The sequence below is a fragment of the Vipera ursinii genome (genome assembly GCF_947247035.1).
Source record: "Vipera ursinii genome assembly, chromosome: 2".
Taxonomy (NCBI): domain Eukaryota; kingdom Metazoa; phylum Chordata; class Lepidosauria; order Squamata; family Viperidae; genus Vipera; species Vipera ursinii.
This window is the reverse complement of record NC_139513.1, coordinates 15,904,185-15,919,680: the sequence shown is the minus strand read 5'-3', so window position 1 is coordinate 15,919,680 and position 15,496 is coordinate 15,904,185. Positions and strand designations below refer to the sequence as shown.

General features: G+C 40.9%; 2 protein-coding genes across 2 annotated transcripts in view; one reads left to right on the top strand and one right to left on the bottom strand.

Moving 5' to 3' along the window:
• The window catches only part of LOC310634740 (uncharacterized protein), a gene marked incomplete at both ends in the record, with an annotated part of 362,395 nt that overhangs the window by 258,688 nt on the left and 88,211 nt on the right, over positions 1 to 15,496 (top strand). The gene's annotated exons all lie outside the window — the stretch shown is intronic.
• Positions 363 to 2,231, bottom strand: LOC310635362 (uncharacterized protein; the record flags this gene model as incomplete). The annotated part of the gene is made up of 1 exon (XM_083354215.1): positions 363 to 2,231. Exon 1 carries the CDS (start codon positions 1,524 to 1,526, stop codon positions 363 to 365), a length of 1,164 nt encoding a protein of 387 aa, XP_083210341.1. The 5' UTR covers positions 1,527 to 2,231.

Sequence of the window (15,496 nt, the reverse complement as noted above, 5' to 3'; positions counted from 1 at the left end):
TCTGGAAGAAATCAAGGTAGAAGACCTGAAACTCCACATATGGGAATCACATAATCAATATACAAAACTATCACCCAGAAGCCTTTTTGACGAAATCCACAAGTTCTACAAAAGCAAATATCCAGTTCCTGCTGTTGCTAACAAGAAATAGGTACTGTAGTTAGCCTTTTTCCATTTTCCTTTTCTCTCCACCTACAAGTCTAGTCCTGAAACACGTTTAAATAAAAAGACTCAGACCACAATTCAAATACTCAATTTCTCAATTACAGTTTGAATGGTAGATCACAAATGAATTTCAAGCCTTTTCTAAATTCTTCAACTTTTGCCTCATGTGGATTTCCTCATGTGCAATAAGGGATGATTCATGAGTGAAGTAACGTCCACAGACGACATTTGAAAGATTTCTCCCCTGCATGAGTCCTCTGATGTTTCACAAGGTTGGAATTCTGACTAAAACATTTCCCACATTCAGGACATTCAAAGGGTTTCTCTCCTGTGTGAATCCTCTGGTGTTTCACAAGGTTAGAATTCTGACTGAAACGTTTCCCACAATCAGGACATTCAAAGGGTTTCTCTCCTGTGTGAGTCCTCTGATGTTTTACGAGGCTGGAATTATCACTAAAACATTTCCCACAATAAGGACATTCAAACGGTTTCTCACCTGTGTGAGTACTCTGGTGATTCACAAGGCTGGACTTCACACTGAAACTTTTCCCACAATAAGGACATTCAAAAGGTTTCTCTCCTGTATGAGTCCTCTGGTGTTTCACAAGGCTGGAATTTTGACTAAAACCTTTCCCACAATATGCACATTCAAACGGTTTCTCTCCTGTGTGAGTCCTCTGGTGTGTCACAAGGCTGGATTTGTGATTGAAACTTTTCTGACAATAAGAACATTCAAACATTTTCTCTCCTTTGTGAATCCTCTGGTGTGTCACAAGGTACGCATTCTGACTGAAAGTTTTTCCACATTCAGGACATTCAAAGGGTTTCTCTCCTGTGTGACTCCTCTGGTGTGTCACCAGGCTGGATTTGTGATTGAAACTTTTTCCACAGATAGGACATTCAAAGGGTTGCTCTCCTGTGTGAGTCCTCTGGTGTGTCACACGGCTGGAATTTTCACTGAAACGTTTCCCACAATCAGGACATTCAAAGGGTTTCTCTCCTGTGTGAGTTCTCTGGTGTTTCACCAAGCTGGAGTTGTGACTGAAACTTTTCCCACAATCAGGACATTCAAAGGGTTTCTCTCCTGTGTGAGTCCTCTGGTGTTTCACAAGGCTGGATTTCCCAATGAAACCTTTCCCACAATAAGAACATTCAAAGGGTTTCTCTCCTGTGTGAGTCCTCTGATGTCTCACAAGGCAGGAATTCTGAATGAAAGTTTTCCCACATTCACGACATTTAATGGGTCTCTCTCCTGTGTGAATCCTCTGGTGTATTACTAAGTTGGAATTATCACTGAAACGTTTCCCACAGTCAGGACATTCAAAGGGTTTCCCTCCTGTGTGACTCCTCTGGTGTCTCATGACATGGAAATTTCTAATGAAAATTTCACACAATCAGTACAATCATAGGTTTTCTCCCTGCTGTGAATCCTCTGATATATCACCACATTGCCATGCTCACTAAAGTATTTGCTTCACTAGGAGTGCTTTTATGGCTTTTCTCTTGTGTGGGTTCTTCCATGAACCATAAGGGAGCTGTTCTGACCAAAGCTTTTGCCACAATCAGATGATTTGTATGGCTTTTCTCCTGTGTGGCTCCTCTTGTGCATAATCAGTTGTGATTTGCAATCTGTGCTTTTCCAACAATAGACACAAGTCGGAGCTTTTCCACAGAGGATATTTTTGAGGAAGTCAAAAATATGGACAATCCCTTGTTTAGTGGTGCTTTCATTCAATCCGTTTTCTTTCTCACAGGGCGAGGCCTGCATGTCTCTCTACTCTACATGACTTTCCTAGTCAGCTTTTCCTCCACTGACATCCAGATATTTCCCTCTTTTACTGAATGAAAAATAATCTCCCTTGACTTTTCATGTAAGGTATCCTTGACTTCTGAATAATCTACTTATTCCAGTTTGAAATCTTCCTTGATTTTCTCTCTTTTTTTCTAAGAGCTGCTGGAGGAGGAGGAGAATTGTGTGGTTTTCTGAAGTAAATGGAAAATATTTCGATTTCTAGCTCGATTTGCTTTCCTTTTCATTGTTGCTTGTTATTCTTAGCTGTCCATCCTCTTTTCTATTAGATTTAAAGAAAAGCGTAACTTTAATTTTTATAAAATGGTGTGAGGTGTGAAAAAAGAAAAAAAAGTATACAGTAGAATGAAAAAGCAAACATGCCACAATGATAGAATAATCCCTTACATTGTTTATGATTCATCTGATACATGGAATACTACCGACATCCATGTTGAAATATCCATTCAATCAAATTCAGTTGTTGATTTGGGTAAAATTTCTTGTTGACTTCGGTCAATCACAAATCCTTAGCAATACAAAGGGTTATCATAAAATACATTTGGAAGCGATGGAGATAGATTATGTAATTCCAGATATATGCATACAGAGAGAAAGATAGGTACACACTCCTACAAAAGTATCTATGGAGAAAATCTATGTCTTTCAAGCCTGGAAAAATGTCCCAAAATAGTTTACAGTCGAAGCTTTTCACCTAATTTTAGAGATATGGCAGCTTTAACTGATGGATAACAGAATAACACAGTTGGAAGGGACCTTGAAGGAAGAATTTTAATGGTGGAAATGACGATAAATCAAAAAAAGATGTTGATAGCAATATATGCACCAAACAATAAGCAACAAATACTTTATCAAAGACTACACAGGAAAATATTGGAAATGGAATATCAAAATATTTGTTTAGTAGGAGGCTTTAACACAATTGTGAATGAAAAATTAATTACAAAAGTAGTAAAATAGGGGGAAAAGGAAGAAAGAGACTACGTAAGGTGTTTGTTAAAAGAGCAGAAGAAATCTGCGTACAGAAAGTCTGGAGAGAAATGAACCCAAAAAAGACTCAGTATACATTTTATTCAAATAGACACAAATCATGGTCTGGAATTGATACGATATGGATGTCCCCTAAATTAAGAATAATATATATGAAGTTGAGATAGAATCCAATATTTGGGCTGACCATAATCCGATAAAGCTGAGTTGGACAGGAGTAAAGAAGAAATCAAGGTGGACACGGAATCAACTCTTATTAAAAGAGAAAGAATTTCAGAAATAGCAGTTAAGGAAATGGAATTCTTTTTCAAAGAAAATTAAAAAGAAGACATTTCACTCCAGTACATATGGGATACAGCCAAAGCATACTTCAGAGGATTAGCTATAACTGATATGGCTGAAAAGAATAAAGAGAAAAGGCAACAGTGTACAACGCTAAAGGAAGAATTTAGAAAATTGGAGCTACAACTTCAAAAAGATCCACAAAAAAACCTCTTAAAAGACAAATGGAGATAATTAAACATAAATTAAACCTAATAAGTCAGAATTGGCTCAACAAATCAAAAGGGCAAAACATTTTTTCCCCAAAAATGCAAATAAACTGGGAAGATGGCTGGCTTATAAATTGAAAAAAGAGAGAGAAAATTGATAAACAAATTGCAAGATGAGAAGGGAGATGTGCAACTCCAAAATGAGGCAATTTAAAATACTTAAAGAATATTATGAAAAAATATGATACAGAAAAAAAATCTCTCTGGAAAAAAGACAACATATGGAAAAAGCCAATCTACCAAAAATTCCAGAAAACTTTAAAAAACATGCTAAACAAAAAAATTACAATGTTGGAACTGATGGAAGATATAAAACGACAAAAAAATGATAAAACTGCATGACCGGATAGACTTCCTGCAGACTTCTATAAATGCTTTGAAGATACATTAATTCAGACAACATATCATAAATAAACAGCAAAAGTAATTGTAAATGGGGACTACGTAGGGAATTTTAACATAAAGAAAGGAACAAGGATATCCATTGACCCCATTGCTATTTATATTGACATTGGAAGTTTTTGAGAGGAACATCAGACAAGACCCAGAAATTAAGGGAATGGAGATAAAAGACGAAAGCTATAAATTACAAGCATTTGCAGGTAACTTGGTATTTATCACAGAAGAAACATTGGAGACAACCCCTAAACCAGGGGTGTCAAAATTGCCAGCCTGCGGGCCGGACATGTCACCCGGAAGCCATGCCCGCCTCATTGCAGGCTATGGCAAATGGTCCCCATATGTCGCACAATTTCACGAGTTTGACATGTCTACCCTAAACTATTGAAAAGGATTGAGGAATCTGGAGAAATAGCAGCATTGAAGATAAATAGAGAAAAAACAAAAGTTATAGTTAAAAACCTTACATCTAAGCAAAAACAACAATTGTCAGAAAAATGCATTTTCAAATAGTTGGGAAAGTTATATATTTCGGAATATACCTAACATCAAGATTTGCAATGATAAAACAAAACTACATAAAATTACTTAAATCAAATAAAATTAGATCTAGAAAAATGGAAAAACGTACAACTATCAGTGCTAAGAATAGCTACTGTGAAAATGAATAGTTTAGCAAAACTGCTCTTCTTGTTCCAAACAGCACCTATAAAACAGAGAAGAAATTTGTTGATGATTTAATTGCTTTCATTTTGAAATTTATTTGGCAAGGAAGGAAAGTCAGAATTAAACTGAAAATGCTACAAGAATCCATAGAAAATGGAGGATACAGATTACCAGATTGGGTCTTACATTATCAAGCACGGGTCTTAATATGGCTAAAAGAATGGATAAATCTCAGACATAAAAGACTGTTATATCCAGAAGGACATAATCCGCAACTAGGATGGCATGCATAGATACTTTCAAAATCGTTATATAAGAAATACACTACTTCTTGTATGCGAAAAGCTAAAAGCTAAAAGGTACTTAAGAATCTCAGTATTGCTTTCAACGATGCATTTGTTCACCCAAATCAAGTGAAATATGAAAAAAATTGACATATAAAGGATACCTAAGGGAAATTAAAATTTAAACAAGAGCTTGTAGACCAGGGTATTGAATTATCATGGTGGCCTTACTTTCAAATTCAATCAAGCTATGATAAAGATGCAAAAATATATGACTTTTATAAAGAACAGACAGTGTTTGATCAGACACTGTTGACCTCTGATAAAAAACTGATTAAGAAACTGTATAACTTTCTATTAAATTCAAAAATGGAGGATGAACGACTTCTGGTGGCTCCGCGGCGACGGAGGGAGCCTTCCCGGACTGCCCGCGGCTCAGCTGTTGTTTTTTCGCCCGAAACAGCGCCGATCAGCTGTTCGGGCGAATCCGAAGCCCCCTCCTCGGGAGAAGAGGAGGGGGCGAGCTCCCAGGTAGGGGTAGAGTTCTCCAGGGCCGCCTGAGCTTATGGCTTGGGCGGCTGAAGGATTGAACTCCCCCGTAGCCTGGGCTGCTCCCAGCTGGCCGTCGCCTCTGCTCCTGACTTCTTGGAGCAGAGCCAGCCGTCTGCGACCACCCCTGCCTGAAGGAATGACTATGATTTAAAGGAGCAGGCAGAGCGATACAAGAGGAAATGGTAAAGAGGATTACTATGTTTTACTCTCCAGCTTGATGGACTTTTTTTGGATTACAAATCTGAAGTGAAAGTGCGTCATATTTGGTAAAAGATGGCGGCTAAACCACCCCCTAAAACTCTTCGGAGTGCTGGAACTTCTCCCGTGCAACAATCATTATTGCAGGCGCTGCATCCTCCTGATGTATTGACATCAAAGGACTTACAAGATGCTCTTGAAAAACATACCCAGGTAATTTTGGAATCAATTAATATTAGATTTGCACAGATGGAGGAGAAATTGGAGAAATTGGAGGAGAGAATGGAGGAGAGGATGGAACAGAAGCTCAAAGCGATGAGGGTAGACATCTTGACTTCAGTGTTTAAAGTGGCTCGGTGTGTGGAAGAATTGGAGGAAAAGCTAGAAGACTTGACTCAAAAGAATGCTATATTAGAAGCAAAAGTATTGGAGAATGAAAATAAAATGGAAAGGGAACTGTGTCTTGCTCAATATTTCCAGATGCAGTTTGCCATTAGAATTAGAGGCTTAAAGGAGAATACTAAGGAAGATCTAAAGCAGTTGGTTTCTGAGGCTTTTGAAATAGTGTTGAAACAGCCAGCATCTGAAATAAAAGGAGGCATGGACAAAGTGTTTCGTGTGAATTCATGGATTGCCAGACAGAGAAAGTTGCCTAGAGATGTGGTGGTATATTTTGCAAAAAGGGAAACTAGAGATGAAGTTATACAAGCTGCTTATGATACTAAAGTTATGATTGCTAATCAAGAAGTTTTGGTCTTAAAAGAAATTCCTCCAAAGATTCTAAGGAGAAGGAAGGATTTTACATTTCTTGTGCAAGAGCTCAAGCAGCGAGATATAAGGTTCAGATGGGAGATCCCAGTGGGGTTGATGGTGACGCATGAAGGTAAAAAGTACCGTTTGGTTACTGTGATGCAAGCGCGTGATTTCTACAATAATGTTTTAAATGCAACGCCATTAACACTTTTGGAAGCTGGAAAGGGATCTGGAGAAGGAGTGCATCAAGAGGCCGAAGATGGTCAGATAGAAGACAACGGTGTTGGAGGAGATCAAGATACAACCTCGTCGGATGAATCTATAAAACAGAGGGTGACGCGTGCTGCTGCAAAACGATCTAAGAAGAGAAAGTAGCAGGAATTGCAGAAGTCTATGGAACTTTCACGATATAGTCAAGTAGTCAAGTAGGGGAGGGGGGAAAAGATTTGGGTGTAGACGCAATATATTTTTATATTTGGTGGTTCTGTGGAAAGGGTGAGCTTTTTTGGATTGTGGTACTGGAAGAGGAACGGCCGATTACAGAAGAGTTGACTTTAAAGTTTTTTTATTTGGGATCCTTGGTTAATTTGGAAAATTATTTGTAAGAATGTTATATCATGGAATGGATAAAATGGATGGAGTTTATTTAGGATAAGTATAGGGTTGAGAAGGGGTTTTTTTTCTTCTTTTTCCTTTTTTTTGTCTTTAATATATATTTAATACTATTAAGGTTTGTTCCATTCTATATAAGCTAGAGAGTGTCCTTTTCTTATTCTAGTTTTTTTATACATATATTTAATATTGTTAAGGTTTGTTTTATCCTATATAAGCTAGAGAGTGATGGATTTTAGAATTTATAGTTGTTAGTATATGGTTGCTTAGGTTTCCTTTTTATATATATATATATACCTTGTATTCAGCTCTGGGAAGTAGGGGGGGGAGGGGGGAGGTAGGGGGGGGAGGAGGGAGGGGGGAGGAGGGGAGGTAGGGGGGGAGGAGGGAGGGGGAAGGGGTTTTTTTTAAAGGAAAATTGTATTTTAAAACTTTTCAATAAAAAAAAATGGAGGATGAACAAGTGAAAGAAACAATGATACAGTGGGCAGAAAACTTTGGATATAATATAGAATAACAGAAATGGCAAAATCTTTGGGAAAGAAATTATAAAATGACCATCGCAAGTTCTTATAAAGAAAACTGACATAAAATGTTCTATAGATGGCATTTACCACCTGCTAGATTAGCAAAAAGGTTTACAAATATGTCCAGTAAATGTTGGATATGTGATCAAACACCTGGCCTGTATTACCATATGTGGTGGCCTTGTGTTAAAGAAAAAAACATTGGGCCAAAAGACACTTGGTTAGAAAAGATGTTAGGAAAACATGTCAATTTTAAACCTGAACTGTTTTTATTAGGTATAATATCAGAAACATTTAATAAGCAAAGGGTATATTTAACATTGCATGTATTAACAGCAGCAGGGATTGTATTTGCTCAGCACTGGAAGAATGAAGAAAGACCAAGAAGATATTGGACTGTGCTGAAATGGACAGCCTTACATTGAGGATCAAAGAGAAAGAAGATACAGAATATTTTCAAACATGGAATTTATTTCATCAATGGTTGGAGAAAAGGGGTAGAGACTAAGAACTAACTTGTATTATTAAGCAAACAAATTGGACCACACAACACGATGTTTATTAAGCAGTAATCAAATGTGATAATATTAGTTTTTTAAAAATGTAAAAAAAGCAGACATGGAAGGGACCTTGGAGGTCTTCTAGCCAACCCCCTACTCAGGCAGGAGACCCTATTGCTATTCCTGACAAATGGCTGTCCGGTCTCCTCTTAAAAACCTCCAGTGATGCAGCACTCGCGACGTCTGGAGGGAAGCCATTCCCAAAGAATCAACCTTCGCTTGAAGGAGACTTTTTAAATCTTCCCACCAGTACAAAAATTGCAGCCCCCAGTTTAACAGCCTGCAGCACCAGCGGACTGAAAAGTTGGGGAGGGAAGGAAAATGCAGCAGCAGCAGCTGACCTGCTTCAGCCTAGTTGCTTCTCTGCTCGGACGCCGTGGAGGAAGCCCAACAGCCCCGCTCGCTCCCGGCTTCTCCTCCGACCTGCCCTCCGCTCACCTTCCAGCTACTCCTTCGACCCTGGGAAGAGCACAAAAGCCACTTTGCACACCATCTTCCTCCGATGAATGAGCAGTAAGAGGAAGTTCCTCGGCGCTTCTCATCTCTTCCCATACTTTCTAGCAATATAGTACTCGATGGTTTTAACTCCTTTAAATTCAAACACAGATGCCACCTACTGTATTGTCCGCTTTCTAGAGTCCACGGGGTATAAAAAGGCACTACCCACATGTGCTCAGCCTTTCTTTTCCTCTTGGATCCATCTTTCTGTCTGCCTTTCCTCTGCAATAAACTACAACCTTCTTCCCAAAGCAGTTGCCATATTTATTCCCCACTTGGAGGAACCATGATGGAGACTTTTCTTCCTACACCTCCAAGGTCCCTTTCAAACGTTTTATTCTACCCTATCCTATCCATTGTCTTTGCAATGTGTTTTTTTCTCTTTCCTACTCTCTCTCTCTCTCTCTCTCTCTCACACACACACACACACACAAACACACGAATACCCCTTGGGACATCGCAAGCCTCTCAGTGAGAACAACTCCCTAGCAGTAATGGGGAAGAAGAGAGAACAGGGAGAAGCATGAAGATTCAACATATATCAAGCATGCAAACATTGTGCACATTGGATTCCAGCAAAGCATTAGCAGCTTCCTGAACAGCCCTGACCTAAATTAGAACCGCAGCTAATATACCGTTGGCCCATTACATTAGAAACAGGCAGGCATCCTGTAGAGCACAGGTCCCCAACTTTTGGGGCACCGGGACCAGTTTCATGGAGGGAGGGTTTTTTCACAGTCCAGGGGGGTGGTGGTTTTTGTGTGCTGCCTGCATCCTGTGGGTGGGGCTTTGCTTGTTTATGCGGCCTGGTTGCTGGCATGCCGTGGCCGGGTACTGCTCCATGGGCCGGGGGTTGGCAACCCTTACTGTAGAGTACATCTTGATGTTGGAATATTTTTGATAATCCCATTTGGGGTTCATCATTTATCCCTGCCTTTAAGGTCAGCGTGGCAACGATCCAAACAGTTTGACCCACTGGTCCTGTCGGATTCTTCCTCTACTGTGCCCATTCAGGACTAATTCAGCTTGCTGTCAATATTTTACTTAACTATTGGGCTGCCGGGGCATCTCAGAGGTTTGCTAGCAAATGCAACTCAGTGGTCTGTATGGATAATCACTGGCGACATTCCATGACTCAATGAAGAACACAAACTGTTATCTCTCTGCTGGTAGCCCAGCACTATCCTATGCCCAGAAGCTCCCAGTGCAGACTGAAGAAAATGGCCTTGGCAGCAGGGGTAGGCAACCTAATGTCATGGTTCCAACAAATGCAGTACTTCAAAGAACTCCAAGGCATTGTTTACCTTAAAGAATCTTTTATTACATTCGCATAGCTTCGGGACGTACATATTAGAAGCCAAGATCTGAATTCTCCTCCCCTGAACACATCAAACACAATTCCCTCCCTTAATTTAACGTCATAAATCACATTCTCCAATTAGTTTAAAATGCAAACTTTCCCTCCTGTCTAACAACATGACAAATTCTTATCTTCTTATTATAAACAGTCTTGACATACATTCTCTCTACTCCCCCCAGTGTCCACTAATTCTAGCTCTAAAAATAATATAGGAGTTAAAGGAAGGCTACATCTCCCAGTTGTCAAGCAAGAACATCCAATGTTAGCAAGCATTGACATCCGCCCCGCCCTTTACAAAAAGGATAGACTCTAGCATAATTAAAAGCCCATGTTAGGGACTATCTTTCAGTTTGTTGGGGTGTTTCTCATAAAAACTTGATGAGTCGGTCGGCTTTCACCTCACTAGATTTCAGCCAAGTGGCTTCAGACAATGAGTATCCCTTCCATTGTACTAGATACTGTAAAAATTCTAGAATCAAGAATACGCTTTACTTCATAGTGGGTTTGACCCACCACTACGAGGGGTCCGGGTGCCTTCTTAGGGGGAGGTCTTAAAGTGGATTCTTGAAAAGGTTTCAACAAGCTGCAATGAAAAACAGGGTGAATTTTCCCTAAAATCCTAGGGAGTTTCAATTCTACTGACTGGGTTGATGATCCTTACAATGGGGAAAGGCCCCAAGAATTTTGGACCTAATTTCTTACGGGGTAATTTTAGGCATAAATATTTGGTTGACAGATAAACCTTTTTCCCAACTTGGAATGTTCTTTGGGGAGCCCTCTTTTTATCAGCCTGGTTTTTATAAGTCTCAGAAGTCTTTTTCAAAGCAGCTTTCCTGTTTCTCCAAATTTCTTCCCACTCTGTCACCCACTGATCAAGTGTCTGGGAAGTGGAGGGAAACTGAGGGTATTTAGGTATTGGGCTAAATTCTTTTCCTGTGGCTACCCTGAAAGGCGTTTAGCCAGTGCTGCTGTGAACAGAATTATTGTAAGCCAGCTCTGCGAAAGGGAGGAGGTCTGTCCACTTTGTTGGTATGAAACATAACATCTGAGACATTGCTCCACCATCTTGTTAGTGGATTCCACAGCCCCATTGGAAGCTGGATGGAAAGCAGATGATAGGCCTTGAAATGATCCAACTAATTTAAGAAAACTCCAAAACATTGCTGTGAACTGCACCCCTCTATCTAAAATTATTCACTTAGGGGTGCCATGCAGCAAATAGATGTTTCAGGAACAATTTAGTGAGTCGTTGGGCTGATGGGAGTCCTTTGCAAGCAGTGAAATGAACCTGCTTCAAGAACAGGTCTATCACAGTCCAAATGACAGTATTTTCTCTACTTTCAGGTAGGTCTACAATAAAGTCCACAGCTATTTCTTCCCATGGTTGAGAAGGGTCTGCCAACAGCTGCAGTAAACCAGGGGTTTTCCCTGGAATTCTTTTCATGGTGGCACATACAGCACAACTCCTGACATAGTTTTCCACATCCCGTTTTAGCCCCAGCCACCAAAATTGCCAAAGGATGAGATGTAGAGTTTTTAGATATCCAACGTGTCCAGGCTGTTTTTACACCATGGCTATCTTTGAGAGCATTAAGACAGAGGGATTCGGGCAAATACACTTTCCCTCCCCCCCTTGTAAGCCAAACCATCCCTGCATGTAAGAGAGGCTTGATTGTCTTTGAACCATTGATTGGTGAGAAGTTTTCTTTTATTTTCTTTGCCCCAGGGTCATCAGGGTTAGGCACCCTGCGAGGTGTGAGTTGAGCGTCAGTTCGTGGACTGGGGATGATTGCCTCATTAACGTCTTTGCATTCACTTTTCTACTGGGGTAATCTCGATAATGCATCAGCTAGGAAGTTTTTTTCCTCCCGGTATGTACTTTAGAGTGAAATGGTTAAAGTACTGTGCACACTGCACTTATTTTGGGGACAATTTGCGGCGAGTTTTCACTGTATCTAGATTTTTGTGATCTGTCCATACTTCAAAAGGCACCTTGCTCTGTTCTAGATAGTGTCAACAGTTTAATAAGGTAAAAAGGTAAAGTTTCCCCCAGAAATGTGTGCTACTCGTTTCCGACTCTAGTGGCCGGTGCTCATCTCCATTTCAAAGCTGATCAACCAGCGCTTGTCCGAGGACATCTCCGTGGTCATGTGGCTGGCATGACTAGACACCAAAGGCGCACGGAACGCTGTTACCTTCCCACCGGAGTGGTCCCTATATTTCTACTTGCATTTTTACGTGCTTTCCAACTGCTAGGTTGGCAGAAGCTGGGACGAGTAACAGGCGCTCACCCTATTACGCGGCACTCGGGATTTGACCCGCCAAAGTGCCCACCTTCTGATCGACAAGCTCAACGTCCTAACCCACTGAAACACCGCGTCCCCACCAGTTTAATATAGCCCACCTAATTGCGAAGGGTTCCTTCTCCCAGCCTGCCCATCTCCTCTCGCTTTCAATAAATTTCTTAGAGGTGTAGGCACAGAGTTGCAGGACCCCACTTTTATTCTTTTGCAGTAATACAGCTCCAACTGCCACGTCACTGGCCTCAGCTTCACTTACAAAGGGCTCCCCTGGGCAGGGGTGGTTTAGAACCAGTTCAGCAGCAAATAGTGTTTTTAAATTCTCAAAAGCTGCTTGGCAGCTCATAGTCCATACTAATGGTTGGCCCGGTTGTGGTTTCCCTCCTCCTTTGCCTGTTTTTGGTAGTTCTGTAAGGGACAGGGTAATTTTAGCAAAAGAGGGGATGAATTGACAATAGAAGTTGCCAAAACCTAGAAAGCTCTGGAGCTGTTTGCGAGTCTTTGGGGGTTGCCATTCAATTATAGCTTTCACTTTGGTTCGGTCCATTTTGTCAGAAATTCTGTAGCCAAGATAATCTAATAGGGTTTGGTGAAATTCAAATTTTGACTATTTGACATAAAGCTTGGCATTCAATAGTTTCTTTAACAGTTCTCTCACCAGCCTTATATGGTAAGTCATATTCATAGTGTATATCAGGATGTCATCAAGATACACCAGAACCCCTTTGTATAAATGATCATGTAGGACCTCATTAATCAACTGCATAAATACGGCTGGAGCCGCCTGAAGTCCAAATGGCATGACTTTGAACTGGTAGCTTCCCAAGGGGCAGCTGAAGGCAGTTTTCCATTCAACCCCCTCCTTTATTCTCACCCAGTAAGATGTTTCTCTCAGGTCCAACTTAGTGAAGACACTCCCCTTAGCTAGGTGGGTTAGTAATTCCTTCAGGAGTGAGAGGAGGTATTTATTTCCCACAATCACTGTGTTCAAACCTTTATAATCAATGCATAAATGAAGAGACCCATCTTTCTTTTCCATGAACATCACAGGTGTTTCACAAGGCTGGACTTCAAACTGAAACTTTTCCCACAATCAAGACATTCAAAGGGTTTCTCTATGTGAGTCCTCTGGTGTTTCACAAGACTGGAATTCTCATGGAAACTTTTTCCACCATCAGGACATTCAAAGGGTTTCTCTCCTGTGAGTCCTCTGGTGTTTCACAAGGCTGCACCTCGCACTGAAACTTTTCCCACAATAAGGACATTCAAACGGTTTCTCTCCTGTGTGAGTCCTTTGGTGAGTCACAAGGCTGAACTTCACACTGAAACTTTTCCCACAATAAGGACATTCAAACGGTTTCTCACCTGTGTGAGTCCTCTGGTGATTCACAAGGCTGGACTTCACACTGAAACTTTTTCCACAATAAGGACATTCAAACGGTTTCTCTCCTGTGTGAGTCCTCTGGTGTTTCACAAGGCTGGAATTCTCACTAAAACCTTTCCCACAATATGCACATTCAAACGGTTTCTCTCCTGTGTGAGTCCTCTGGTGTTTCACAAGGCTGGAATTCTCACTAAAACCTTTCCCACAATATGCACATTCAAACGGCTTCTCTCCCGTGTGAGTGATCTGGTGTGTCACAAGGCTGGATTTGTGATTGAAACTTTTCTGACAATAAGAACATTCAAACATTTTCTCTCCTTTGTGAATCCTCTGGTGTGTCACAAGGTATGCATTCTGACTGAAAGTTTTTCCACATTCAGGACATTCAAAGGGTTTCTCTCCTGTGTGACTCCTCTGGTGTGTCACCAGGCTGGATTTGTGATTGAAACTTTTTCCACAGATAGGACATTCAAAGGGTTGCTCTCCTGTGTGAGTCCTCTGGTGTGTCACAAGGCTGGAATTCTCACGGAAACATTTCTGACAATAAAAACATTCAAACAGTTTCTCTCCTTTGTGAATCCTCTGGTGTGTCACAAGGCAGGCATTCTGACTGAATGTTTTTCCACATTCAGGACATTCAAAGGGTTTGTCTCCTGTGTGACTCCTCTGGTGTGTCACCAGGCTGGATTTGTGATTGAACCTTTTTCCACAGATAGGACATTCAAAGGGTTGCTCTCCTGTGTGAGTCCTCTGGTGTGTCACACGGCTGGAATTTTCACTGAAACCTTTCCCACAATAGGAACATTCAAACGGTTTCTCTCCTGTGTGAGTCTTCTGGTGCTTCACCAGGTTGCAATTATAACTGAAACTTTTCCCACAATCAGGACATTGAAAGGGTTTCTCTCCTGTGTGACTCCTCTGGTGTCTCGCCAGGATGGATTTGCAACTGAAACTTTTTCCACAGACAGGACATTCAAAGGGTTTCTCTCCTGTGTGAGTCCTCTGGTGTTTCACAAGGCTGGATTTCCCAATGAAACCTTTCCCACAATAAGAACATTCAAAGGGTTTCTCTCCTGTGTGAGTCCTCTGATGTCTCACAAGGCAGGAATTCTGAATGAAAGTTTTCCCACATTCACGACATTTAAAGCGTCTCTCTCCTGCGTGAATCCTCTGGTGTCTCACCAGGTTGGAATTAGCACTGAAACGTTTCCCACAGTCAGGACATTCAAAGGGTTTCTCTCCTGTGTGAGTCCTCTGGTGTATTACTAGGTTGGAATTATCACTGAAACGTTTCCCACAGTCAGGACATTCAAAGGGTTTCCCTCCTGTGTGACTCCTCTGGTGTCTCATGACATGGAAATTTCTAATGAAAATTTCACACAATCAGTACAATCATAGGTTTTCTCCCTGCTGTGAATCCTCTGATATATCACCACATTGCCATGCTCACTAAAGTATTTGCTTCACTAGGAGTGCTTTTATGGCTTTTCTCTTGTGTGGGTTCTTCCATGAACCACAAGGGAGCTGTTCTGACCAAAGCTTTTGCCACAATCAGATGATTTGTATGGCTTTTCTCCTGTGTGGCTCCTCTTGTGCATAATCAGTTGTGATTTGCAATCTGTGCTTTTCCAACAATAGACACAAGTATGGAGCTTTTCCACAGAGGATATTTTTGAGGAAGTCAAAAATATGGACAATCCCTTGTTTAGTGGTGCTTTCATTCAATCCGTTTTCTTTCTCACAGGGCGAGGCCTGCATGTCTCTCTACTCTACATGACTTTCCTAGTCACCTTTTCCTCCACTGACATCCAGATATTTCCCTCTTTTACTGAATGAAAAATAATCTCCCTTGACTTTTCATGTAAGGTATCCTTGACTTCTGAATAA